Consider the following 25,225-nt stretch of genomic DNA (forward strand, 5'->3'; position numbering starts at 1 on the left):
ATAGAATAGTTAGTTTAGTATGTGAGAAAAACATGAAGGTACTAGATGATATGAGGAACATTAGGAGAGTGAGGGCCAAGGAGACAAAGACAGAAGAGAGTTTCAAGGAGAGGGTGATTCGAAGTATTGCATGTACCCAAGAAGTCTAATAAGAAGAGCCCTAAAAAATATGGGTAGTATTTGACACTCAGGAGACCTTAATGAGGAGAGGTTCCATAGGATGACAAATGTAGGAAGAAACTACATTTCAGTAGGGTGCAGAGTGAATGGTAGATCAAGAACTTTGGAGAGAAAAATAGACAAATTAGGTAGGTGTAGAGTGACATGAGGTCCAGGCAGTGAATTTTGTATGAGAAACAGGCAGAGAGAGAGAAGAGGGAGAGGTTAAATATATGGTTGGTTGTTGCTCGTATATAGAATTTTTTTTTAAAAAAATTGCATCCTGCAACCATTTTACATTCACTTGTTAGTTCTACTAGATTTTTTTTATGTATACCATAGGATTTTCTACATAGATAATCATGTCATCTATGAATGGTTTTATTTCTTTTTTCAGTCTATGTGGTTACCTTATATTTCTGTTTCTTGCCTCATTTCACTGGCTAGGACCTCCAGTATAATGTTGAATAGAAGTGTGAGAGCAAATGTCTTTGTCTTGTACCTTATCTTAGGGGGGAAGCATTCAGTTTTTATAATTATGATGTTAGCAGTCCTTTATTAGATTGGGAAAGTTCCCTTCTGTTCCTAAGAAATATATATATTTATATAATTTATTCTTTACATGATTAGTGCAAGAATTCACCAGTGAAACCATCTGGACTTGAAGTGTTTTTGTTTTGTTTGTTCGCTGATAGAAAAGTTTTTAACCAGGAATTCAGTTTCTTTAAAAGATGCATAGCTATTCAGATTTTTTAAAAAGTAATCTTTGGTAGTTTGTATCTTTCAAGGAATTTGACCTTTTAATCTAAATTGCTAAGTTCTTTAGCATAAAGTTCTTCAAGTTATTCCTTTTTTCCTTTAATATCTGTAGACTTTGCCCTGGCTGGTACAGCTCAGTGGATTTATTGCTGGCCTGCGAACTGAAAGGTCGCTGGTTCAATTCCCAGTCAGGGCACATGTCTGGATTGTGGGCCAGTCCCTGGTTGGAGGCATGTGAGAGGCAACCAATTGATGTATCTATTGCACATTGATGTTCTTCTCCCTCTCTTCCCCTCCCTTCCTCTCTCTCTAAAAATAAATAAATATCTTTTTAAAAATCTAAAAAAATATATCTGTAGACTTTATAGTGATGTCATGTTGCTCATTCCTAATATTGATAATCTGTGTCTTTACTCTTTTTTTCCCTAATTAGTCTAGCTGCAGGGGTATCCAGCCTGCAGCCCATGGGCCACATACAACCCAGGATGGCTATGATTGTGGCCCAACACAAAATTGTAAATTTACTTAAAGCATTATGCGATTTTTTGTGATTTTGTGTCACAGTATATTTAATATATGGCCCAAGATAACTCTTTGTCTCCCAGTGTGACACAGAGACACCAAAGGTTGGACACTCCTGATAGAGGTTTATCAATTTTAATGACCTTCTTTAAAGAAAAAAAGGCTTTTGATTTCACTGATTTTTGTGTATTTTTTTACACTCTATTTACAAGAGTGATTTCCACTCTTCATTACTTTTATTTACTGAGGTCAGTAATTGGAAATCTTTCTACTTTCCTAATATAGTAATTTAGGTCTATCCATTGTCTAAGTACTACTTTAGCTATATTTCAAAATATTTGATAGGAATTTTAATTTTCATTCAGTTCAAAATACTTTATAATTTTTCTTTTGTTTCATTTTTCAACCTATGGATTATTTAGAGGTGAGTTGTTTCCAAATACTTGAGAGTTTTTCAGGAGATTTTTGTTGGTGGTGAATTCTAATTTAATTCTACTGTTAACATATTTTATATGATGTGAGTACTTTCAAATTTACCAAGACTTGTTCTTTGCCCTCAAAGACTATTTTTTATAAATGTTAGCTATGTCAGGTCTGTTTCTCCCTGAAGTTCTATCAGTTTTTACCTCATTTGTTTTGTGGCTCTGTTGTTAGGAGCTTAATGTTTAGGATTGTTTTCCTCTTGATAAGTTGACCTCTTCATTGTAATAAAATGACCCTTTTTAACTTTGGTAATATTATCCTTTGTTGTGAAATCTACTTTGCCTGATATTAATATAACCACTCTGATTGACTATCTTTCTCATTCCTTTTTTTATGTTACTAATTCAAATTTAATATTATGAAAGTTCTAATATAAATTTCATTTTATATTTGTATCTCTTTCCTCTTAACTGAACATCTTAATTCCTGACATTAATATACTTATTTGTCTTTTATATATTATAAGATACAGAAAATAGATTCAATATGATACCAATATTACCACCGACAGGTAGGTAAATGAATGAAGTTTAAGAGACTTCTCTGTTGTTTGTTCTAAGAATACACATCACTCAGGATATAGAATCCAATACATTGTGTTTTAGTCCCTTGAAATTCATTCTTTTTCTTTTTTAGTAGTTTCTCGGGTTTTATTATTAAGGATTGCTTAGGTTTAATTTTACTTTTGAAATGTAAAAGTTTTTATGTTTCCAAAATCAGAACTTATATAAGATATATTTGGAGAAATATCACATCCATTTCCAATCTTGTAGCCTCCTTACACCGATATTTAAAAGTTTTGGTTTTACTTTTCATTATTTTTGAAAATATAAGCAAATACACATACACATATATAAATAAAAATATATTGGTGTTTCCCACCTGATTCTTACACAGTGTCATCTTCTGCAACTTCCCCTTTTTTCACTTAATAATGTATCCTGAAAAATCACTTCATATCAGAGTAATTAGAGAATAGAGATTTACCTGATTCTTTTTGACAACTACGTAGAATTCTAACATAGTGATTTAGTATAGTTTATTCAATCAGAGTCGTACTGGTGGACATTTGCATTGTTAGCAACCAGTTAATGGACTTTCTTTTAAATATTAACATATTTTTTCATTCTTTTACTTTTAACCTAATTTTATCTTTCTATTTAAAATGAATTTCTTGTAGGTAGCATATAATTTTCATTTTTGTTCAATCTGAAAAATCTGTTTTTTAATTGGCATGTTTAGACCATTTACACATCTATTTAATATCAGTTTATTGCTGTATCTTTGTGTCAACTAATCTTTTCTTCTGCCACATCTAAATTTTTTTAATCTTCATTATATTTTTTTACATTACCTTTTAGTTTTGTTATTCTAATCTTCTGTTACTCCCACTCAGCATGTTTTTCTCAGACCTGTGTTTTTCATCTCTAGAATTCAAATTTTTAATGTCTTCTCTGTCTCTACCAAACATATGAAATATAGTTATAATAATCTGTTGTTAATGTCCTTATCTACTAATTCTATCATCTGTGTCATTACTGGTCCTGTTGCTACTGATTTTTCTTTTTCATTGTGGGTTATATTTTCTTAATTCTTTTGTTTCTGCTTCTTTGCTATTAGATGCTCAGCATTGTGAAGTTGCTGGATATTTTTATTTGTCTTCCCATAAAAAATAAATACATATAAAATACATATGAATACATGAATACATACAAAAATATCCGGCAACTTAAGGACTCAGGAAAGTTACCTAGAAACAGTTTGATTCTTATGGGGTTTGCTCTTAAGCTTTGTTAGATGGAACAAGAATTCGCCTTTAGTGTAGGGCTTATATTTTCCCACTGTTGAGGGAGCACCCGTGAATTACCAGGTTTTGTGTGTTTGGTTAGACTTCTTGCTAGCAGTTTGTGGGCTTCAGGAATTGTTCCCTTTGATCTTTTCAGATGGCTTTTTCCCAAGCCTCAGGTAGCTTCCTTACATGGGTGTGTTTATCAGCACGTAGCCGAAGACTCCTGGTGGATTCTTGTAGCTCTCCAAAGGGTTCTTTCTCTGTATGCAGCTTTCCTTCCCCCAGGCTCTGCCCTGAGGACTCTAGTAACTTTGGCCTTTCTGGACTAAAAGTTCTCCCTCTTCTTCCCAGAAAAACTAGATAACTATAGGCTGGGAAACTTGGAGGGCTGACCTTTATTCCCTCCTCAGACACAGCTATCCTGTGCTCCTGATCTTGTCCTTTTTTAAAAAAAGTTTTTTCAGATGGGAGTGTAAATCCATTTCCTGTTACTCCATTGTAGCTCTATAGAAATTAACTTCTGTAAAGGACACATGGACAATAACGGGGTTGGGGGTGGTGAACAGGGAAGGGAGGGTAGGGAGAGCTGGGGTGGTTGGGAGGGGTGGGGGGAAAAGGCAGAAAACTACTTGATCAATGATTTTAAAAATGTTTAAAAAAATAAAGTAAAAAAAGAAGTTAACTTTTAATTTTAAAAATATGAAAAAGATTCACATCACTTTATTATAAACTACTTTGGACTAAATGTATTTTCCTTGGTAATTTCTTTAAAAATGTATTAATATCAAATGCTTTATATGTGATATGTAAACATGTAATATAATGTATGCTGTGATTATTTTCAGTATTTTCTGCTCAGCTATGATGTGAAAATGCTTGATTTTACCAACACAGAAGTAGTTGTATCCTGTGTATTAGAAATATAATATTTCATAATATATATAGCAATAAAGTAATCTGTATATAATATTTATTGTTTTTCAGAAAACTCCATTTTTAAACTCTTGCATTTAAAAATTGAGTATTTCTGGTGATATTTATAGACCCATGCTTTTGACTTATAAGTATTGTTTTGGTCTGTGGGTATTATTATGGAAATCTTTGTATACTGAACTGCATTTTCTCAGGTTTTTAATACTTCATAATATTATAGTAAATTTCTATAAGATTTCTCATAGTGTTTACATGAGATAAATTTGGTTATTAGAAGGAAAGTAATACAATATATTCCGGCTCCATGGGAATGTAGAAGGACACTAGACTTTAGAAACAGTGAAGAAAGTAGAAGCTGAGTCTTGGCACACTTACAAATTTTGTGTTACCTTGTTAGCCTTATTTTGTTACTTTCTCACATAACCTTTTTGAGCCTTACTTCTTTAAAATGGCATAATGGCACTCTTTGATACTCTTCTCAAAGGCAGTTGTGAGAATTAGATTCATTTTTGTGAAAATACATAGTCAACTGCAAATGCTAGTGATATGTAGAAGCCAGGTATCGTTCTGAGGTTTAGCCTGAGAAGTTTAAGTTTCACACAGTGTGTACAGTGGGAAAGTTTGACTGTACCTAAGCCTTACATTAATAACCAGAATAATTATCTTGGCCTGCACTTTCTTTGGTTAGTTTCAGAAATTTTTTAAATTTGGTTTTTGATACCCAGTGTAATAGAAGTGAGTCATGTTATCATTTCTTTCTTTACTCGGCAGCACAGCATTTGTACTTTATCACATATATGATCTGTGGGTTGTGGAGAGAAATAAGGATGTTGCTCAATAGCCCACATCTTTCAACAAAGAATACTTTTCAGCAGCACTCATGAGTTTCTCTTAGGCGTTAGGAAATGCAGACCCTGAGATGTTAAACTGAATTCATGAACTCAGTAATATTTAATGAGAAAATTTGAGAAGCAAGTTATTAAATCAGATTCTATGATCTCTGTAAATACCAGTGACCATTTATTTACCCATGGAGTGGGTTAGATCCCTTGGTTTTTATCGGCTAAAACATTTTCAACAGAATGATGCAGGAGCTGTTACTGAGAATCAGAATAAAAGGCTACAGAACTATGTGAGGCCTGCCCTCCATATATGAATCAGATTTTAAGTGGAAACCACAGTTGTTTCCTTGTTTCTCATTCATGCTTTAGCAGAGGATGTGACGCCATAGATCTGGCTTGGCTTTGTAGTTTCTCCTTTAAGGTTCACACTGCTTTCTTTTCCTTTTTAGAAGCTGTCGCAGTTTTAGTGTATTGTACCTTTTTAGATATTTGGTGGAGATGTGTGTGCAAAATATTCTTTATCCTATAAGTAAATAAAAGCATACATGCATCCATTTGGGGTAGGTGGCATATAGGCGTACAACTGCAGGCATGTGGAAAGCACTTTTAACCGTTGAATATGTTACTTTGTATTTAAAGATAATGTTTTATATTTTTTAATCTGAGTATTGTTATGTTAATTTTCTTTTATTCTTCCTTAGCATCAAGGCATGCCATGGGTTGCCTCTCATAAATGGACAAAGCTGTGACCCTTACGCAACAGTTTCTCTAGTGGGCCCTTCTAGGTAATGTTTGTTGACTCATATGACTTTTAAGTTTTAAAGTGTGATATAAGAGTTAGATCCAAAAGTAAGGATCTAAGAGCAAATACTAAATAAGTATTTATGACACAAAGTAATGCTTTGAGAGAAAAATCTTTAGTGAATTCTTTTATATATTTGTAAACAACCAGGTCCTGTTTTTATAGAAAGAACACAGGTGTCATTTAGATCTGCTAGCCTATTAGACTGTGGGGAACAACATCAGTTTTATAGTACTTAAAGAGCACTTTAAAACATAAACTTGACCTTCTTTATTCATCATCACCCTTCTTACTGGCAAATGTCTTAGGTTTTATAACAAGTAAAATCCTGTTTTGATAAATGCTAGCTCAGGAAAAAAAAATTCTATGTTGTTATCTGGAAAGCAACACTGGACCAGAAATGCCTTTGCTCTTATGACTTCTGTGCTCTGCAGAGAGAATTCCCAGCTGTAGACAGACTGCTGAAATACCAGAACATGGTGAGGTGCACTGTGTCATGGATTTAAATTACTCAGGATAATTTATGGAGAAATCTATAGTACTTTGTACTATTTTGCATTTTGTAATTTCATTATGGTTTTTTTCAGAGCTTGATTAGTCTGAAATGTATCTACAACTGGAAGTTTTCCTAGAATCGGGAAACAAAAATTACAGAATTCCCTTTACACAAACCCAACATTCACACACACACACACACACACACACCCCTTCTCCCAAACCTCGAGCTCTTCTAGGTATTCTTATTTTTTAGAAAATCACCGAATCACTTTGAAATGTGTGCATGTGTGTGTAATATATCTAGCACTGTGCCTAGTACTCATGGGGTGCTCAAATAATAAATAGTATGCTATTATTACTATAGATGGTTTTATATTTAAGAGGAGATAGATACCCAATTCTATAACATTTGTGCTATCAGAAGAATTTAGTTTTGTGTGTTAAAAATATTTAACTTTTTGGAGCTGTTTTTGTTTTTTCTTTTTGTTTATAATCTATACCTGACAGGCAAATTCTTAAGTATAATTGTTTACTAACATCCAGATAGAACCTATTTGGCATATGAATTTTTTGTAAAAAGTTACTGTTGATTTTGATATTGTAATATAATTGCATAAGATACTAACATTGAGGGAGACCGAGGAAAGGCTGTGTGGGACTTCCCTATACATTTCTTTGTAACCTCTGCATCTATAATTATTTCAGAATAAAAAGGTTTTCATAAAGCCACATTGTAGCTAAAGCCAAAGAAGTAAACTGAGTTAAGAATGCTTTTGTGTTCCTCAGGTATTTTTCTACATAGATAAAGGTACTCTGAATCTCATTGTCTTCCTCCTACTATTTCTTCTAGGTTGCTTATATAACAGTGTGTTATTAAGACCCCCTAACATAAGCTTGGCAGTCAATCTGGTATAGCCATAGAGAGAAGAATACAGTCTTGAGATATATCTGTATATATCTAGATATATCTAGATAGATATAGATAGATATAGATAGATAGATATCAGATACACAAAACTTGTGTATTCTTTGATTTGAGTTTTAAGAGACATCTATCTCATGCCCCTACTTTTACATTTACAATTGCAGTGTTTTCCCTGAGTCATTTTAACATTAAACAGAGGTCAGGCTCCCTGGTTGGAAATAGCATGTTTTATAATTGTGTACTGTTAAGTTCTACAAGGTAAAACTCTACCACATTGGAACAGGAATGACCAAAAGAAGACAAAAGTAAAGAAGAAAACAAGCAATCCGCAGTTTAATGAAATCTTTTATTTTGAGGTAACTTTTTTTATATGTAAATATTAACATTGAATATTTAATACTGAATGCTGATTAACTTCTTTTTTTCAAATTACGGCCTTTGTAATCATTTTACCAACTAATGCAACCAAGCATTTCTCTCCTGAAAGCAGTAGAGCCATGGTACAATGCAGTGGGGGCTCAATAAATGAACAAATGAAGGCAGAGCTCTGATTGATTTGAGGATGGAGAGGTCTAGGGACACACCCACTTCCAAGTCATCCTCAGTGCCACACCTATCCCCATACAACCCCCACCTCATCCAGCACCCCACCTGACATATAGTGGCCGCAGGACTCTTCTGCAGAGTGCTCTTTGAATACCACTAGTGAAGTAAGTATGATATCACTTGGCAGTTCTGAGTTCTAGTCCCAGTTGACTTTAAACAGATTATTAAATGTGAGACTCAAGTTTCTTATTTTGTGAAAGGATAACTTTGTAAAATAGTAGCAGCCCTACCTTACTGATGGAGTTTTTTTGATGCCCGAATGTGAGAATGCTTTGAGACTGTAAAATACATTGTACAGACACATGCTTATTTTCAGAGAGATCTTCAGCTGCCTGGAAGCTGCCCCAAATACAGTACTTTGGAGTTCTTTGCTGTGGAGCATTTCTTAAATTTGTTAAAGGACTCCTTTTTCATATTATTTATTTGAAAACCACAGTAAAAATAATTCAACCTCTCTATTCTAAAAGATTCTGTTCTAGCTGTAGAACATGTTGTAGTTGAGATTAACATGTAGAGTAGATTTGAAAAAAACAGCCGTACTTTGGGCTTTTCCTTTTGCATGTGTATTTTTCTAGATATTTCCAAGTGAAGAGAGTGAGGGCACACCTAGCCATGCCTGAATACTGGACTTTAATAAAGGAACACAGATTGAAGAAAATGCCAGAATTGAAATACAAAGAATTGTGGGGGTGGAGAAGGAAAAATAAAATAATATGAGACTTTCCCACTCCTGGACTAAGGACTTAGTTCAGTTGTTATACATTTACTAATGGCTGTTACATCTAGCCTGGAGAAAACAAGGAAGGGGCAAACTTGCAGTAAGCAAATGGTCCTTGAAAATCAGGCCTTGACCTGCTTGCTATATACAAACATAACTTTTAGGCCTTGAAACATTCTTTCAGAGTGCACTTTGTTGAGCTGATCTTAAAGATAAGGTTCAGTGTCTGTCCTCTAGTGGAGCAAGAGACACAAAACACACACACACACACACACACACACACACACACACACACACACGTACTCACAGTAGTAAAATGCAGTAGATATTGGGGAGGCCAAATAAGCTCTGCTCCAGCTCAGTTAGTTAAGTCAGATGAAAGAGAGCATTAGAGAAAACAGGCAATTTGAGATTGGAGAGCAGAAAGTTGTGTCCAAAGAACAGCAAGTAGTAATTTGACTGGAAGGTTTGTGGAAGGGAATAATAGGAACTAAGCTTAAAAAGATAGAGTAGGACCACCTGATGAAAGGTGTGCCTGTTTGAGGTTGCTTAAGTATGTAAGCCATTGAATGTTTTTGAGCCTGGAGGCTGTAAGGGTAATACAGTGTTTTGTGAAGAATTGACCATGATCTGTGGGCCAAATGGCTGAGAGAGAGCGAGAACAGAGATCAAAAGACTGTTGTAGTTTAGCTGTATAAACAGGGTTGACAGTGAGGGGAATGGATCTGATCTAAAAGAAATATGGAAATAGAGAAGAAGGGACAGATGAGAAAAACTGCAAAGGGCAAGATAATGAATTGGTTATAGAAGAAAAGACAAAGGGAAGAGTCAAATGTTGTCTTCATGATTTCATGTCTGGAGAAATAGAAAAGTTAAGAGAAGGACAACAGAAGTGGTTCACTTTAAGGCATAATGAATGAGCTTGAGGTCTGACATGTAAAATCCTGATAGGCAGTTCATGACTGAAACTTAAGATGGGTGACAGTTGCAAATAGACTCAAGATTTGTAAGGGAGAAGAGGTACACAGTGAAGGAGAAAGGTGAAGACCATCAGTTCTGGCATTCATTAGGTATTCAGCTTTGAGTATGTCTCTTCATTTCTGTATTTTAGCTTCCTCATTTTTGAGATGAGGATAATAAATCTAGCTTTGCCTGCCTCAGAGCAGTGATCTGATGAACAAAGGAGATAATGGATGTGAAAGCACTTTGTAAACTATGCAGCACTTGCAGCTCTTAGGACAAAATAAAAAATAAAACCTTAGAGAAAACCCATACTTACAAGTTCTGTGGAAAAAGAGGTCCCAGAGGAAGAAGCAAAGAGAGCAGAAGGTGCCAGGATAGTGTCTGGGCAACCTAAAGGAAAGAATGTTTCTGGGAAAGGAGGTATAGTTGTATGATTACTTGTTCAGATAGAGGGGTCAGTGAAGGTGAGAACTAAGAATTCATCATCAGACTTGGTGATTAAGAGTGGGGTTTCAGGCGGGTGACCTGTGAGGAAGCCAGATTATGAAGAGTTACTGTAGTGAGTGGGTGGTGAGGAAGTGGAGGCTGTGAAGATGGGTTACAGTTTTGAGATATTTGTCTGTGAAAGGAAAGAGATAGAAGGACCATAATTTAAGGGGAGAATTTTTCTTAGACTTGAGTGAGGTGAACAAGCTGGTAAATAAAGCTGTAATTAAAAGAGATCAAATGCAAAACAGTCTGGTAGTGTCATAAGAACAGACATATAGATCAATGGAACAGAGTAGAGAGCCTAGAAATAAACTCTTGTTTCTATGGTCAATTAATATTTGATAAAGGGGGCAGAAGCATAAGATGGAGTAAAAACTGCATCTTCAACAAATGGTGTTGGGAGATCTGGACAGCTACATGCAAAAAATGAAACTCGACAACCAACTTACACCATACACAAAAATAAACTCAAGATGGATAAAAGACTTAAATATAAGTCATGACACCATAAAAGTCCTAGAGGACATAGGCAGGAAAATCTCAGATATTTCGTGCAGCAGCGTTTTCACCAATAGGTCCCCTAGAGCAAGAGGTAAAAAGGAAAGAGTAAACAAGTGGGACTACATCAAATTTAAAAGCTCCTGCATGGCTAAAGAAAACACTAGCAAAATGAAAAGGTAACTAACTGTATGGAGAACTATATCTGCCAATAATACCTTGGACAAGGGTTTTATCTCCAAAATATATAAAGAGCTCACACAAGTCCACACCAGAAAGACAGATAATCCAATTGAAAATGGGCAAAGAACCTGAACAGACACTTCCCAAGGAGGACATACAGAGGAACCAGAGACATATGAAAAGATGCTCAACATCACTAGCCATCAGAGAGATGCAAATTAAAACCACTATGAGATACCACTTCACAGCAGTCAGAATGGCCATCATAAACAAATCAACAAACAACAAGTGCTGATGAGGTTGTGGTGAAAAGGGAACCCTAGTGCACTGTTGGTGGGAATGCAGACTGGTGCAGGCACTGTGGAAAACAGTGTGGAATTTCCTCAGAAAACTAAAAATGGAACTATCTTTTGACTCTGCAATTCTGCTGCTGGGATTGTACCCTAAAAATCCCGAAACACCAATTCAAAAGAACCTGTGCATCCTAATGTTCATAGCAGCATTATTTATAATAGCTAAGTGCTAGAAACAGCCTAAGTGCCCATCAGTGGGCACTTAATGAGTGGATCATTAAACTGGTACATTTACACAATGGAATACTGTGCAGCAGAAAGAAAGAAGGAACTCCTACCCTTTGTGACAGCATGGATGAAACTGGAGAGTATTATGCTAAGTGAAATAAGCCAAGTGGTGAAAGACAAACACCATATGATCTCACCTATAAGTGGAACCTAATCAACAAAACAAACAAGTGAGCAAAAGAGAAGCAGAAACATGAACATACTGACAGTGACCAGAGGGGAGGGAGAGGATAATGGGGGAAAGAAGGGGAAGGGTCAAGTCAGGAAATACATATAAGGACCCATGGACAAAGACAACAGGGTAGGGGTAGGGAAAGGGCAGAGGAGCATAATGGGGGGGAAATGGAGACAACTGTAATTGAACAACAAAAAAAAAAGTTAAAAAAACATCGAATGCTTACTGCATACTACGTGTGGGTGAAGTAGTTTTAGAAAAGAGGAGGATCATCTCTTCTTGTTCAGAAGAGAATAAGAAAACTCATCAAGTAGAAAGAACTTTATGGGAGTAGACTTCAGGTGGACTATAGTTGAGGAAGTTCCTGCCAATGGTCTTGATATTTTCAGTAAAAATGCGAGAAGGAAGTATAAGGATGGCATTGGTATATTGAGAAATAAGGCACAGTGAAACTTCACTGAAATAGAACACTTTTTACCCTTTTGAGTCACCAACAGGTTACAGATGAGCCAGAGAACCTAATGTTGCTTTATATGAAGTTGATAAGGATATGGAGGCGAGGTGGCTTTTGATATTTTTATTCCACCTTATTCTTTTTTTAATGTATTTATTGATTTGAGAGAGAGAGAAACATCGATTTGTTGTTTCACTTATCCATGCATTCATTGGTTGCTTCTTGTATGTTCCCTGAACCTGCAGCCTTGGCATAACCAACTGAGCTACTCACCCAGGGCCTACACCACTTTCCGCTGCTTCTGTGGCTACTTTTGTATTTAGTTTTTGGGTAAAATATTACCTAGGCAGCCTTTTTCCTCTGTTTATAATAAACAAAATTGAACTTGTTAGGGATGATAGTTCTTTTTTTAAGTTCATGTAGGAAAAGATACTTAAAAAATTTTTTTTTACTAGAATATTTTTTTACAGGTAACCAGATCCAGTAGTTACACCAGAAAGTCCCAGTTCCAGGTAGAAGAGGAGGACATTGAAAAGCTAGAAATTAGGTATGTGTCTTGGGGTTTCACAGGATTGCTTTTTTTCTGTGCCAAAAGAAAGTCCTAAATATAATTGGAAAAAGTGATTCAAGCTTAATAAAATTTTCTTTAGCAAGTTGTTTGATGAAACTTAGAGGAACATACATCTAATTTAAATCCAAATTATCTTTTCAAGATCTGATTCCAGAAATAGTCAAGGTGTATTTATTTTATAAACAGAGATGAACTCATTTTTACCTATTTTATTATATTTTTTATTTTTCCCAAATTTAATTGCTCCTTAAATTTCTGAATCATAGCATAATGGATGCAAAAATATATATATAGAAAAGTAATTACATATTAGCCCATTTAGAAATAATTTTTTTATTCTTCTTAACATATCTGCTGTCTAACAGAAATTTCAGTGAGGTAAGAAGCCTTATAAGATAATTCAACAGGTGCATGTGTTTGAAGTTTGTGCTATTTCCTAAATCTTAAATATCTATGCTGTTTGGGAGGGGAAAGTTTTTGTAAATGCATGTATAGGTGTGGTGTTAACAGTGTGTTCATCTAAAGGGTGTGTAATCACATGTTTGGAATGATCAGGTAATGTATTTTTCTAAATTGCTTATCTTTACACATTAACTGATTCTAATTGAGAAAGAAACTATGGTCTTGTGTTTGTTTCTTTTATCAAATTCAACAAAGTAACTCTGTAGTCCTTATTGTTACAGGTTAAAATAAAACCCAGACCTTGAAACTAGGTACCTTAAGTGCTTTGTTATAGACTATTTAAAATGGTTAACTTTTTGTGCTTATAAATAAAAGCTACTGCAGTATTTTGCTCTCTTAGTTTATGAGGCATATGACAATGCTAACATCTCTTAAGCATGTAAAAATTAATGCTATAATACAAATCAAAGTAATTTGAAGCTATTTGGTGGTGTGTGTTCTCTTAAACATTGTTTGCAAAAAATAAAGCCAGTTTTTAAATTTTCAGGATTGACTTGTGGAACAATGGAAATCTGGTCCAAGATATTTTCCTAGGCGAGATTAAGGTTCCTGTGAATGTGTTAAGAAATGATACCTCTCATCAAGCCTGGTAAGAAGACAAATGTTCTGGTGAATTCTCTTTAATATACTGTACATGCAAATAAATCTTTTCTATAAGCATATTTTAAATTTGTCATGGAATAAGCCATAAGTCATTAGCATTAATTGATTTGGTCACTAATTTACTGTTACAGAAATATAAGTACATTGATAATTTCATGACTTGGTCTCTGATACTGAAACAAAAGTAGTGAATTGTCTGGGAATATTTTTCTGTTTAAAAGATAAATCCTACCTCTAAGGGAAAATGGAAAACATTTAAAACATTACATAAGAGTTGCCCATGTAAAAAGATGCTTGGTCACAAATCAACCACCTGTAGTGTAGAAGCTTCATTAATGGTCATGAAAACTGGATGTTTATGAGGACTAGCCAGTGATTTTTCTTCATCACATCCCACTGAAATGCTCTGCAGATGGCCTGATACTATTTTCTAAATGTCTAGGGTCTAGGTGGTGGTGAGCTCATTCAGTTAATACACTTTTTAGGAGCTATGGTGACTCGAGAATGGTCACATTATTTTACCTTTTATAACTCTAATAGTGACAATAAACTGATGTTTAGTTAAAGTTAATGTGCAGATATTAAACTGATGTTAGTTTCCTTAGCAGAACTGAAGTGCAGCTATTGTTTCTTCTGGCTACAGCACTTAAAAGTCATGTTAGACTTGGGTTTCAATGGAGTGCAAAAGAACGTGCTTTTCTCATTTACTAAACTTTTCAGGCCTATTTTGTAGAGCTCTGTTTCAGTTGCCTGGAAGAGGAGGTTGAAAGTAAGCATTTAGGTGTTTCTCACCACGGGCACTAATCTCATTTGTCTTTAAATAAGAGCCTGCATTTCCTGATTGGCCATCAGACATTCTTCACTTTGAACTTCATTGTCCTCAAGCAGTTTATGGTTTATCCCTTGAAGACAGATTTTTAGACTCTGAAAATTTTTATTTTCTTTTTATCTCTTGCTAATGCAAATCTAAGATGTATTGGTCTTTATGGTTGCATTTTGTATGTTACATTTTCTAAAATGGATCCACAGAGGGGGAGGGATTAAACTTAGTCACTGTGAAAATTTGATGAACATTTGTCACCTTCCTTCCCCACCCAACATATCTTCTTTCACCTCCCATAAAGTGCCACATATTTTAAAATGAAAAATTTTTAACTCAGTTTGTTAAATCTTCAAACTTATATGCCAAGCTACTCAGCACAAATAAAAAGTGAGCAGATGTGCCTCCCAGAGCCCCTCAAAGCCAACTCGAAATGTGCCTATATAGCCTGTACTTTCAGTAAGACTGTCTCCAGACTGGCCGTCTAAATTTGTCAGAACTAATTTATCTAGCATGAAATAGGAACATCTGCTAATTTATTTATATTCCCATATATGTAAGGGATATATAAAGAAATTAAAAATGCCTTTCCTTTTAAATCAAAATTATTAAACTCTTAGTGTCCTTTGTCAGTCATAGAACTGTAGCATCCCCTTGTGGGATTGATGGTAACTGCAAGAGTACTCAGGAAAAGCTTTATTTACTTTCCAAGATTTCAGGCTTTTTTTTTTTTTTTTCCCCAGAATCTTGATATTAAGAAAGATGTAGAATAATGATCAGTAATGTTTTAAAATCTTCAGTTTGCTATTTTGCATAATTTCTACTACTTGTCTGTTAGTCCTTTTCTGAAAACTGATTTTTGATGGTTACAATTTAATTTTATTCTGAAATCAAACATGATTCAGTCAATTTCCCATTTCTTTCTTGGCTCTTCAATTCCTTAGGAATAATATGTGTTCTTCATTCTGAAACTTATATGAAATGTTAGGATTAGCTTGTTAGTTTGATATTAGCTGCCTTTAATTTGAACCTATGTAGATAACAGAATTTTATTTGACTTCTTGAATAAGTAACATATGGTTCACAGTTCAAAAGGTAAAAGTATGTTACCTGCCTTTGTCTCCCAGCTAATCAGTTTCCTTCTTCTGAGGCAGCCACTGTTTTGAGTTTTGAAAATATATATACTGGCAAATACATATGTATCCTTCTTTCCCCTTCTTTATACAAATGGACATATACTATATCCTGCTCTGTACCTTGTTTTTTTCACTTAGCAGTTTAGTAGAGCCTCAGTAAATATTTGTGTCTTTTTAATCGTGGTTAAGGGTATGGACTCCAGAACCAAATGTCTTGGTTCAGATCCATGCTGCCACCTCTGTGACCTTGGATTAGTTATTACACCTGTTTGCCTTGCTTTCTTTGGCTATAAAATAGGAGCAATACAAATAGTACCTGCCTCCCAAAGTTGTTAGAGGATGAAATGAGTTTGTATGAAGGACGCTGCAAGTGCTGTGACCATGGGTATAACTCATGTTCTCATCATTGTAGTTATTGCTGCTGTCATCACCATTATTCCACATCAGTACATATAGAATTTCTGCATCCTTTTTTTTGTTTTTGCTCCAGTATTCCATTGTTCAGAATGTCATAAATAAAAAGACTCTTAGTCTAGTTCAATCACATTTCACCAGTTACTTCAAAGTCAGAGAACTTAATGTGTGTAAAACCCTTTTGTAATCATACAGATCAGTATAATAATTTTTCCCCAAAGGAATCAAACTGTAAAAGTGTACATTAAGAAAGTAAATATAAATTTTTTTCATATTATACTTTTTAATTTTGAAAGTAACATTCAAATAGTAAATAGTTGGAGCTTTTTGGCAACATAAAGTACTTATACATATTTTAAACTAAGTTAATATTTTATTTGAGATGAGTTTGTTTCCTACTTTGCCAGTTTTAGCACCTAAGCTTTAATTTATCTTTAGTAAAAATCCATTGATAATGGTTATCTTCATGGAACCAGAAATAATATTCATGTATTAGTACAGTTGCCTTTGAACAGTTGTTTTCCAGCTTATGTAGGATTATGAATAAATAACTGAAGTTTTTGCCTGCCTACCTCATTTTCAATTATTTTATAGACCTTGTGGTTAAAAATCTTCAAATGCTAATATTTAATCCTCTTAAGGAGCTGTCAAAACTGCCGATTCCTAAGAGCATAGGATTACTTTTATGCCTCTTTCTTTAACTGTGAATGAAAAATATATTTGTATAGTAAATACACTTTCAGTTAGTAATTTATCTTTATTTCCTGTTTCTTTTTCTTTGAAACTGAAACACTTTATTCAAAAACTGAAGAAAATATATTTGAGAATTTTTTTTTTGCATCCCTGGACCTTAGGCATGCCAGATACCCTGTATTTAACAAATCTTGAGGGGTTTTTTCAATTTAGCTCTGATTTATACAAGATTCCCTAGTTTACAAGGGATCTTTCAGGTGATTCAAACTGAGCCTCTTGTGACGATGTTTTAAAATAATAAGTCACATTTATATAGATAATATAAATAACTGCAGATAAGTGTAGTATTTATATTATAATTTAGTAGTAGTAGTTATAAATACATGTATCTGTAGTTAGATATAATATAAATATTATATTTATCTGTAGTTATTTATATATTTAAGTGGTAACAGTTATATGTATATAACTTTTATATAATTAACATTTACATGGTGTTACTGAGTACCAGGCACTATTCTGAGTGCTTTACTTATGTAACCTCTTTAGAGTTGTTGTAAGGATTAAATCAGTTAGACACTATCATTACCTGTTATTTAACAGATTAAGAAAACAAATGCAGAAAGACTGAGCAGTTTGCTTAAGCTCACAACTGGAATTTGAACCAAACTCTCTGACTCCAAAGTCTGTGCCCTTAACCCAGTGTACTATAGTACATTTGTACTTTGGCATACATATTTTTTAATATGTTTAAAACTAAAAAATACTCTGTTTTAAGCAGTGAAGATGTGAGTGCCCTTGGCTTATAAAATATGATTTAAAAGAAAATTGAAATGGTCCTTACTCATTGAAAAAAATTTTTTTTCAAGGAATGGATGGGACAAAGACATATTTAAAAAAAAATTTGAGTAGACATGGATGAGATGTTTTGTCCTTAGTGACTTTTTATACTACCAAAGAAATCCAAGGAGGCAAGCTTAAAAAATATGGCAGGAGTGACCCTTCTGGAGTTCCTAAGCATCCTAAACAGTGTATGCAAAACACTACCCTAATCCTTCTGCACAGAATATACCATGTTAGTACTGTAGGCCTGTTTTGCTGGTATTTTGTAGTTTTATGAGCATAACAGAGGAATAAGGTATAATTGCTTCTCCAGTAGTTTGGAGATAAGGGAATTAAAGTTGCCCTCTGAGTAAGATTTCTATAGAAGAAAACAAAAGGGAATTAAAGTTGCCCTCTGAGTAAGATTTCTATAGAAGAAAACAAAAAAGAGTCTGAGATCTGACCCAAGTATGGGGACACTGTTTAAGATGGGTAGGTTCAGGCTCAGAGAGGCAGAACCAGGTTGTAACTATAATACAAATAATTTTATTCTACCATATATGGAAAACACTAGTTAAAATAGGAAGGGAATGTTAGAATAAAGAAGGATCCCAAAGAGGCAGACATGGGTGGGTACTGCCCATTTGACTGTCGCAGAGAGGGGGGATTCCTGCTCTAGGGGCGTCACTATTTCCTTTGCAAAACCGTTGCCTTAGCTGAGAGATTCCTCCTGAAATCTTTGTATTGTATCTCTTTACTCACCACAGCACCTTCTGATAATTTGGCTTTTCAAATAGTTAAAAATGTATAAATCAGACAGACTTTTAAAATAGCATTAACAAGTCTTAAAAATGTATTAGTTGAAGTGAAAGATAGAGATGAAACGCCATGGGAAATGGTGATAATTGTTGAAGCTGGGTAATAAGTGCATGAGGTGGTGGTGAGAATGTTCATTTTTAATATCACTTGTCTCCCTACTTTTGTGAATGAACATTTCCATAATAAAGTGTATTGCTCACAAAAAAGTGAAGGTATTTTTTTCACTTGACTATTGTATTTCTTTTCATAAATTTACTAATTGGCCCTCCACTTTAAATATCAGTCTCTGCTCAGTCATTGCAATTCAGGTTCACTTTTAGATGTTGGTAAAACTAGGTATCTGAATTTGCAAGGCTACAGAACATACACTGGATTGCAGGAATGCCCGAAGTAATGCTCTTTTCCAGAGGCTTGTTGATCAGTCAGCTACACTTCCCTTAGAGGTACTTCTGAGTTACCTTTGCTAACAGACCTATTTGCAATTATTTCCCTGGGAAATCTTTATATCATTATTTCTCAAATCAGAGAGTAGAAGTTCTGAAGGTTGGTCTTCTGAGACAGAAATTCCTCTTTTGTAGGTAGTAATATAATTTCAGTATAATTTCTCCTCCCTATATTACCATCCCCTCATCTTTTAAATTTTGCTTGGTTGATTCTGTAGTTTTCTTTTGTCTTTAATCCTGTCTTTCTCAAAAATGTTTCTAAAAACATTCTATCAAATGCTCCTCTCTTCTATTTGTAAACAAGTTAGTCTGTTGGTGAGACCATAAGTGATAAGTATCAGAAATAAATATTAAAATTACTGGCTTTCCTTTATGAAAAGCATTCCAGCTAATAAATAATGAGGAAAGATAGAGTTATGAAATTATCATTTTGCAACCTGTGAAGATTAATGACGCTAGGCAGTGATCATCAATGACACTGTCACAAAAAGAGAGACAGTGAGATATTAGTGCCCCTTAGTGGAACTACACAACACTATCAATAAAATGTTCTTGGCAGAATATCAAATCTGAATCTAACCAAGACTCCATATCTAAGTACCAATGTACAGAAATACAGAGGGGACAAAATAACATGTTAAATGATATCATGAAGACAAAGATAGAATTAATACAAATCCAAATGTAGAAAATTCTATTTAAGACAACTTCTTGATTTCTTAGGGGGTAGAAGGAATGCGTAGATTAAAACTACCTGGCCATAAGAAAGAAGAAAGTTTTATGCTTTGTGACAGTATGAATGGACCTGAAGAACATTATGCTAAGTGAAACTAGCCAATGAGAGAAAGAAAAATACCATATGATTTCACTCATGTGTGGGATCTAATGAACAAACTGAACTAAGAAGCAAAATAGAGACAGACTCATAGAAAGCAAGATGACAGCAAAGGAGATGGGGAGGGGAGGGGTTGGAGGGATTGAGCAAAAAAAGAAAAAGGACTCATGGATATGGACAGTAGTGTGGTGACTTCGGGGAGGAGGGAGGTATAAGGGAAATAAATGATGATGGAAAAAATGCAATAAAAACAAACAAACAATAAAAATAAAACAAAAAAGAAACTTAAGCTATCAACCAATTATAGTCCATGGACCTTGGATTTGAATAAACTGTAGAAATCTCTTTATGATAAGTTTGGGAGAATTTGAATACTGCCTGGCTAATAAGGGTTTTTAAGAGTTTTATATATGTAGGTGAAGTCATGAAACACCTGGAAATTGCTTTAAAATAATGCATTAATGGAATGAGAGGAGTGAGTGGAAATGTGGCTGAGGCACGAATAGTTTTGAGATAATTATTGAAGTTAGGTGATGGATATATGGGCGTTCGATATACTATTCTCTTTACTTTGGTATGTATTTTTATTTATTTATTTTAAGTATATTTGATTGACTATGCCATTACAGTTGTCCCCTTCTTTTCTCATCTTTATCCCCCTCTGCCCTGTATCCCCCGTCCCTCCAGTATTTCCCACCCCCCTTACTTCATGTCCATGGGTCATACATATAAGTTCTTCGGCTTCTTCATTTCCTATACTATTCTTAACCTCCCCCTGTCTAATTTGTACCTACCATTTATGCTTCTCATACCCTGTACCTTTCCCCCATCCTCCCCTCCCCCCTCCACTGATAACTCTCCATGTGATCTCTATTTTTGTGAATATGTTCCTGTTCTAGTTCTTTGCTTAGTTATTATATTTTCCTTTTAAAATTCCGTTGTTGTTAGTTATGAGTTTGTTGTCATTTTACCGTTCATACTTTTTGATCATCTTTTTCTTAGATAAGTTCCTTTAACATTTTGTGCAATAAGGGCTTGGTGATGATGATCTCTTTTAACTTATTTGCCCTTCCATTCTAAATGATAGCTTTCCTGGATAATCTAGGTTGTAGGTCCTTGCCTTTCATGATTTCAAATACTTCTTTCCAGCCCCTTCTTGCCTACAAGGTTTCTTTTGAGAAATTAGCTGACAGTCTGATGGGAACTCCTTTGTAGGTAACTGTCTCTTTTTCTCTTGCTGCTTTTAAGATTCTCTCCTTGTCTTTAATCTTGGGTAATGTAATTATGATGTGCCTTGCTTGGTGTGTTTCTTCTTGGTCCAACTTCTTTGGGACTCTGAGTGTCCTGGACTTACACATCTAGTTCTTTTGCCAGATTTTCTTTCCCCATGATTCAGCTGTTGGAATGTTTAAAGTAGTCCTGGAGGTTCCTAAGCCTCTCCTTACTTTTTTGAATTCTTGTTTCTTCATTCTGTTCCAGTCGAATATTTATTTCTTCCTTCTTTTCCAAATCATTGATTTGAGTCCTGGTTTCCTTCCCTTCACTGTTGGTTCCCTGTATATTTTCCTTTATTTCACTTTGTATAGCCTTTATGTCTTCCTTTATTTTGTGACCATACTCAACCATTTCTGTTAGCATCCTGATTTACCAGTGTTTTGAACTATGCATCTGATAGGTTGGCTTTCTCTTTATTGCTTAGTTCTTTTTCTGGAATTTTGATCTGTTCTTTCATTTTTGGCCATATTTCTTTGTCTCAGTGCAACTGTTATATTGTAAGGGGCGGAGCCTTAGGTATTCATCAGGCCAGGGCAACCCACCTCTCTGCGTTGTGGCGCTGTATGTGGGAGAGGGGTCAGAGAGGGAACAATGTCTCTTGTTAGCTTGCTTGGCTCTTACCTCACTTTCCATCACTTTCCTCACTTCCCACAGTGGACTGTGCTGTTTCAGGTGCTGATTCCCAGGTGGGTGGGCTTGTGTGTGTTTTAGAATCCCATGGGTCTCTCCAACGGACCCTCCTGTGAGACTGGAAATTTCTTTTACCGCTGCAACCTCCACAGCTTTTATAGCCAGAGGTTTTGAGGCTTTATTTCCCTGTGCTGGAACCCTGGGTTGCACAGCCTTTCTCACTCCCCCATTGTTCCTCCCGGCTTCTCTGTGTGAGACTATGAGACTGCTTGGTCCGCCCACCACCACCTTCCAGCTCAGCTTCTCCACCCCGGCTGCCCCTCTCTGCCCCTCCTACTGGTCTGGATGAATATTTCTTCTTTAACTCCTTGGTTGTCAAGCTTCCATGCAGTTTGATTTTCTGGCAGTTAGGGTTATTTTTTTGTTTTTAAATTTGTTGGTGTCCTTCTTTTGGTTGTGCAAGGAAGTGGAATAACAGTAACTACTCCTCTGCCTGGGCCAGAACCTACTTTTGTATGTGTTTTTAAATTTCCATGGTAAAAAGTCTTAAGTAACTTAGATTTTGGGTTTTGGTTCTACAAATGTCTCTTGATTTCTAAACATTTCTCTTTCCTTGGATATTTAAAGATGTTTCTATTTTTACTTTTTTTGCCTTTTACATTTTTAGTTATACTGAATAATATAAAATCTATTTTTAGACCTTCAATCACTACTGTTTTAAAAGAGAAGTTCAAATTTTTACATACAGGATTTACTTTATAACAATATCATTTATGCTTCTTGTGTAGTGTGTCTTAATTATTTCATCTAAATGTATCCTAAATTTAGTTGGTAAAAAACTATTTTTGGTAATACTGGATTTTAAATGTTTTTTTGTTTTTTTGTTTCTAAACCAGCAAGCTAATCAAACTCTTATTCAACCCCTTTGAGATCTTAATTTTTACATTATCTATACTTTTTGTTTCCTGGATAAAAATATATTTATAGTTTTCTAGTTCAATATACAACCAGCATTAAACCTCTGAAGATTAATAGTCTACTACTCTTCAAAGTCCTAACCTTAAATATTAAGTTGACTTTTTGGTTTAGTTTTTATAGCTTAGCTGTTTATTTACCTCACTGGCTTGGACACTCATTACCATCACATGGAATTAACTGTATTTTTACTTTAGGTACTTGCTACAACCAAGAGACAATGGAAACAAGTCATCTAAAACTGATGATCTGGGGTCTCTTCGATTAAATATATGTTATACAGAAGACTATGTGCTTCCTTCAGAGTACTATGGTCCTTTGAAAACTTTGCTGCTAAAATCACCAGATGTTCAGGTACTTTAAAAATCTTAAGTATATGATTTAATATGAAAAGGCCAAAGTAATTCAGTAAATGATGAGGAAAAGATTTCAAAGTGTCAAGTTTATTACAACAATAAAAAATAATATATACAGGGGTAGGCAAAAGTAGGTTTACAATTGTGAGTAGTCTAGTTTATGTATTATTAATTTATGAATTATTGTAAACCTGCTGTATTAATTGCTGTAAACCTACTTTTCCCTACCCCTGTATACACATACGTATATTTAATTCATCTGAACTATAGTCTGTGGTTCCAATATATGCTCTTAGAGTAATGAATATATTTGAATTACTTTTACCAGATGGTGATTGCACATTTAGTTATGTTTCCTTGATTTTGTGCTTGTTTTCTATCTTTCTGTTTTCCAGCCAATATCTGCCTCAGCTGCTTACATTTTGGGTGAAATATGTCGAGACAAAAATGACGCTGTTTTGCCCCTCGTACGAGTTCTGCTGCACCATGATAAACTTGTTCCTTTTGCCACTGCAGTGGCTGAATTAGACTTGAAGGATACACAGTAAGAGTTATATTAAATGTTGACTATGTATTGTTTGATTTGGACCTTAGTTTGTCAATTGTTTTTATAACTTAGTTCTTTTATATTGACCAGCTTTGCTGTATCATAGTCTAAAAAGAACTGCTTAGTATATAATAAAGGCAGTCCTTTAAATTAGCAAACAGTATCCACCAACAGTAAAATTAACAATTAATGACAGATTTTCTTTTTACTTGGTGTCAAAATTTCCTGTTACTAGTCTTTGCTTCTTGTTTATAATGATTCACAAGTTACAAAGAAAATACCAAGTCAGAAGGTCCTTTTTTCTTGTCCATATTGTATCACCCTTATGTGCACAGGTGAGACATTATTTAAAAAATTGGGTGGCTTCCTGTTCCTATAATAGTCTTACGCTGTCATTTTATACACTCACACACATACACCCCACATTTGTAGTTATAAATATGGTTTGTTTGGTTTTTAACATATTTTCAGTAAGTAGTTTTTATAAGTTTGAAAATCTGAATGGCAGCAAGCTTTTCAGTGGATGGTAAAAATCACTAAAATTGCATATATGACCAAGTCACATATCTCATATTGATCTCATACTGATATTGATCTCATACTCACATATCTCATACTGATTTGACAACCTCTGTTTACTATACTTGTTTTCACCTTATTTTTACTTGTATTTCAGAGATGCAAACACAATTTTTAGAGGAAATTCCTTGGCTACCCGATGTCTGGATGAGATGATGAAAATAGTGGGAGGGCACTACCTGAAAGTAACATTAAAACCTATTCTGGATGAGGTATGGCATGAATACATGTACTCCGATAATAATAGTTTGTGAGGACTTACATAGCATCTCTTTCATTTAGTGATCATATCCATTCATATATTATTGAAAGAATAAGACTGAACACTTTAGAAATAAAATTAATTATTTACTCTTTCATCGATGGATATTTACTTAAAGGACACGTTGTGGTAGAACCTACATAATTATTATTGGATTTCTGTTTTAGCTAGAGTTTCAAATATAAGAGAATTTTTTAATACAGTTCTTTGCGAACCTCCCTTTTCTACTTGCATACACTTGAATAGTGAGTATTTTTAGTTCCATACAACTGACTAGATTTGATAATTTGATAATGATAAGGTTTTAGTTGTGATAGATTTTTACAGATCTGGTTTTAGAAATTAAAAACCTCTCTGTTGTAATATGCATAGAATTTTGAGGTGCATTTGTCAATAACTGGCGTGCTTTCATTTTGCACAGCAGCAGTGTCAAGACTTTGTTTAGAAACATTTCATGCAATGAAGAGTTGCTGTGTCTGATTGTCAGTACTTGGAATTATTCTCATTATGTGCGTCTCTAATAAGTAAATACACTTGCAATAGCTGTCTTTCCAGATCTGCCTGTTTATATTATCTCTGGATGGAGGTTTTAAACTTTGTTACA

The 25,225-nt window shown here is 34.6% G+C and overlaps 1 protein-coding gene across 2 annotated transcripts in view; it reads left to right on the top strand.

The window, feature by feature from the left end:
- Positions 1-25,225, top strand: part of RASA2 (RAS p21 protein activator 2) — a 123,297-nt gene that overhangs the window by 65,214 nt on the left and 32,858 nt on the right. For both annotated transcript variants that reach the window (XM_045832142.1, XM_045832143.1), the window contains 7 exons: positions 6,189-6,272; positions 7,996-8,068; positions 12,850-12,926; positions 13,900-14,001; positions 23,075-23,231; positions 23,629-23,777; positions 24,457-24,571. In XM_045832142.1, the coding sequence (XP_045688098.1) occupies positions 6,189-6,272; positions 7,996-8,068; positions 12,850-12,926; positions 13,900-14,001; positions 23,075-23,231; positions 23,629-23,777; positions 24,457-24,571 (757 nt within the window). The remainder of the gene's footprint in view (positions 1-6,188; positions 6,273-7,995; positions 8,069-12,849; positions 12,927-13,899; positions 14,002-23,074; positions 23,232-23,628; positions 23,778-24,456; positions 24,572-25,225) is intronic.

This window comes from Phyllostomus hastatus, unplaced genomic scaffold (genome assembly GCF_019186645.2).
Source record: "Phyllostomus hastatus isolate PE091 unplaced genomic scaffold, TTU_PhHast_1.1 phas_contig_16, whole genome shotgun sequence".
In the NCBI taxonomy this organism is placed as follows: Eukaryota; Metazoa; Chordata; class Mammalia; order Chiroptera; family Phyllostomidae; genus Phyllostomus; species Phyllostomus hastatus.